Source organism: Sinocyclocheilus anshuiensis, unplaced genomic scaffold, assembly GCF_001515605.1.
Source record: "Sinocyclocheilus anshuiensis isolate Anshui unplaced genomic scaffold, SAMN03320099.WGS_v1.1 scaffold482, whole genome shotgun sequence".
NCBI lineage: Eukaryota > Metazoa > Chordata > Actinopteri > Cypriniformes > Cyprinidae > Sinocyclocheilus > Sinocyclocheilus anshuiensis.
The window spans coordinates 65,386-68,865 of NW_015547676.1; the positions used below are offsets into that span (position 1 = coordinate 65,386).

Sequence of the window (3,480 nt, forward strand, 5' to 3'; positions counted from 1 at the left end):
TCACATACATACACACACACACACACACACACACACACACACAAACTCTCACATCCACCCACACACTCTCTCTCTCTCACACACACACACACACTCTCTCTCTCTCTCTCACACACAGATGGGAGGGCAGGGAGATGGTAGGCTATTTTCTTAGCACTATTTTTCTTTCTTGAGGCAAAAAGCAGTTTTCAGCGCTTGTCTGTTTGTAAACCACAAATGCAAGTATGTTTGTTTGTGTGTGTGTGTGTGTGTGTGTGTGTGCGTCAGTGGTCGTACTCTCTGGAGAAGCCCAGCACTGGAAGTCTGTTCAGTCTGGCCTGGTCTGCAGATGGCACTCAGCTGGCCGGAGCCTGTGGAAACGGACACGTCTTGTTCGCTCACGTCGTAGAGCAGCGCTGGGAGTGGAGGAACTTTGAGATCACACTCACAAAGAGACGCACTATGCAGGTACACACAGCCTCCTGTGACGGCCGGCTCATATTGCACTTCACAATCTGAAGACCGAGGTGAAGATGACATGATGTTGAAGTGTGACATTATTCAACACATTTAACCCCCAAATTCTCATTATTGTATCGCACCTTTTTACTTACGAGTTTGTTTGGTCATTTCTATTTTTCTCAGTAATTCTTATTAGATTCTCACTGGTGTAATGAAATGTAATGTATACATTTAAGTTAGGGAACAGTGAATGAGGCTTTGGCTTTCAGTTGTCATAATGCAGCTCATAAATATGGCATTATGTGCGCTGAACATAATAACAAGGCATCATTCTACTCTCTACACCATTTGTAAAATGCCTTGTGCTGTTCTAAACCCATGTGTGGACTGCTCTCAGTGCTTACTACAGTACATTCTGATGCTTTTTCATTAGCTCATGAATTATAGATGTTTTTGTTAAAAGTAAGCTTTGCCTGATTTGTGAAATTCAGGTGAACCCTGAAGAGTTTAAATGTTTTCTTTAAATCAGTATCACAGCAATAACCAACATTTCCCCTGGTCTTCATGTTGCATGTGATTATGACAGGACATCAAAGGAGCACACATGCTTTAAACTTGAAAAATGTAGGAGTGCACAGACATCTTCAGGGGCAGTGACTCGAGACTCCGTAGTTTACTGGTGGTGTGTTTGTTTCTCAGGTCAGAAACGTGTTGAATGATGCAGTGGATGTTCTGGAGTTCAGAGATCGGGTCATCAAAGCCTCGCTGGCTCACGGTCATCTGGTGGTCACCACCTCTCTGCAGTGTTACGTCTACAGGTGCGTCTCCTGTCGTTCAGCCTGACATCAGTCAGTCCCTGCCCGCTCTGACGCGCTCTTGTGCCGTTTCAGTGCTAAGAACTGGAACACTCCGCTGATCTTTGACCTGAAGGAGGGAACCGTCAGTCTCATCGTGCAGGCCGAGAGGTGAGAGAGTCCAGCTCCGCTCTTAGCCTCTTCCACAGATTTACACTGAAAACAGCTGATGGATTTACACCAAAGAACCAGGAGTTAAACACCAGTATATCAGGCATTTAGCAGATATTTCTCTGTTCGCAGAGAAAAGTGCTTGAGCTTCACACGAGACACATGAGACTGACATAAAATGATGTAATATAACTGTTTGTAAGTTTTTACCTTGAAATATCAGTTTCAAAATCATTTTGATGGTACAGTGACTTCTAATAAGATGGATGGCTTCTGAAGTGTCTGTTTTGCATGTGTAAGTTCGGCAGATTGCTTTAATGCATATCGCCAGCTATTCACTGTAATTAGCACTGTGATATATTTATTAACCCTAGGGCCTCTAAAGTCACAAAAATACACAAAACTATATACAGTTGCTTGCATAAAGGTATAACTTAATGCACAGATACACTTTTAATGCACAAAATTATACTTTTGACCAATGCAAAAAAAAAAAAAAGAATTTTTTCTCAAATTATATTTATGGTTTGGGTCAAATCTTAAATTTTGATTTAATAACAAAAATATTTCCCAAAGACAAAACCTTTAATTCAAAGATTATTTACCATAAGGACCATACTATACTTAAAATGATTTCTTTAGACATAAACATAATGTAGGTCAATATAAAACATTTTTGGATTTGTATTAGTTAAAACTAAATTGGCTGTTATATGAAAATAGTAGACTAAATAAAACTAAAAATATTGAATGTAGTTTACTTACTATGAATAAAGGCAACTTTGAAAACCCTTAATGTTAATTCTGATGTCTTGATCAGGCATTATATTTTTATTATGTGCTTAAAATCCAGAAACATGTATAAACCCCGCAGTAATGTGTGCAGTCAGTAACTCTAGCCAGCACGTGTTCTGCACATCAACACTCAAGCTTAAATACTACTTAAACAACATTGTTTCTTTTCATTTTCTTCCATGGTTATTTGCTTTTAGACAAACCAAATTAAAGAGTAGTTTAAACAAAAAAACATGATTTTGATTAGACCAATGTAACAATGCACTTTAACTAAATGGCACGGCTCTCAGCATCAGGAGGAGCTTGATTCAGAGTTATTTTGGAGAATGATGATTTACTGCTTTTGTCTCTCTCTCTCACACACACACACACACACACACACACACACACACACACACACTGTCTGTATGTTCTTCTGTGCAGGCACTTTCTGTTGGTTGATGGAGCAGAGCTGTTTGTGTACTCGTATGAGGGCCGTTTGGTGTCGTCTCCCAAGAGTCCCGGCATGAGAATGGACATCCTGAACTCTCAGTCCATCTCTCTGAGCAACGACACCATCGCCATACGAGACACAAGCGACGAACGAGGTGCTGCCTCACAGCATTCAATCACTTACACACGAGATCTCCTCAGATCTCTCACAGTGCTGTGTGTGTGAGTGAGTGCAAGTTCATGTGTGTGTGTGTGTGTGTGTGTGTGTGTCTGTGTCTGTCTGTGTGTGCGAGCGCTGCCTCACAGCATTCAATCACTTACACACGAGATCTCTCACAGTGCTGTCTACATCATGTGGATCACCATTAATACATGTGTGTCCGCCAGCAAGCCAAACTAGCTGTCGCAGCAACATGTACTCAGGCTGTTTTCAGTTAGACGGTTTTTAGTATATACTGCGGGTAAAATAAGTATTGAACACATCACCATTTTTCCCAGTAAATATATTTCTAAAGGTGTCAGGGTTGGGGATGAGGCGAGGACTCAGTAGTGCAGAGTAATGGGCTTATAGTAAAATAAAACAAACAAACAACAAAAACTACCCCGTGGGGGAAAAACAGGCTGGCAAGGCAGGATCAGGACACGACACGACACGACAGGATACATTCAATGGTGATACGATGACGAACTGGCCCGGGACTGCAAACACAAGGAGAATAAATGGAGAGCAAATGAGGAGGGTAACGAGGGAACACATGTGGGGCAAATTAACCAATAATCAGGTAACAAGATGGGTGGGGTCAAGACAATTGACATGAGAGCACATGGCACACAGGAAACAAAGACA

The 3,480-nt window shown here is 41.4% G+C and overlaps 1 protein-coding gene across 1 annotated transcript in view; it reads left to right on the plus strand.

Annotated features, from left to right (window-relative positions):
• ift80 (intraflagellar transport 80 homolog (Chlamydomonas)) overlaps positions 1–3,480 on the plus strand; it is a 30,934-nt gene that overhangs the window by 20,879 nt on the left and 6,575 nt on the right. Inside the window, exons 11-14 of the mRNA XM_016505484.1 lie at positions 268–447; positions 1,141–1,259; positions 1,332–1,406; positions 2,625–2,788. Of these exons, the coding sequence (XP_016360970.1) occupies positions 268–447; positions 1,141–1,259; positions 1,332–1,406; positions 2,625–2,788 (538 nt within the window). The remainder of the gene's footprint in view (positions 1–267; positions 448–1,140; positions 1,260–1,331; positions 1,407–2,624; positions 2,789–3,480) is intronic.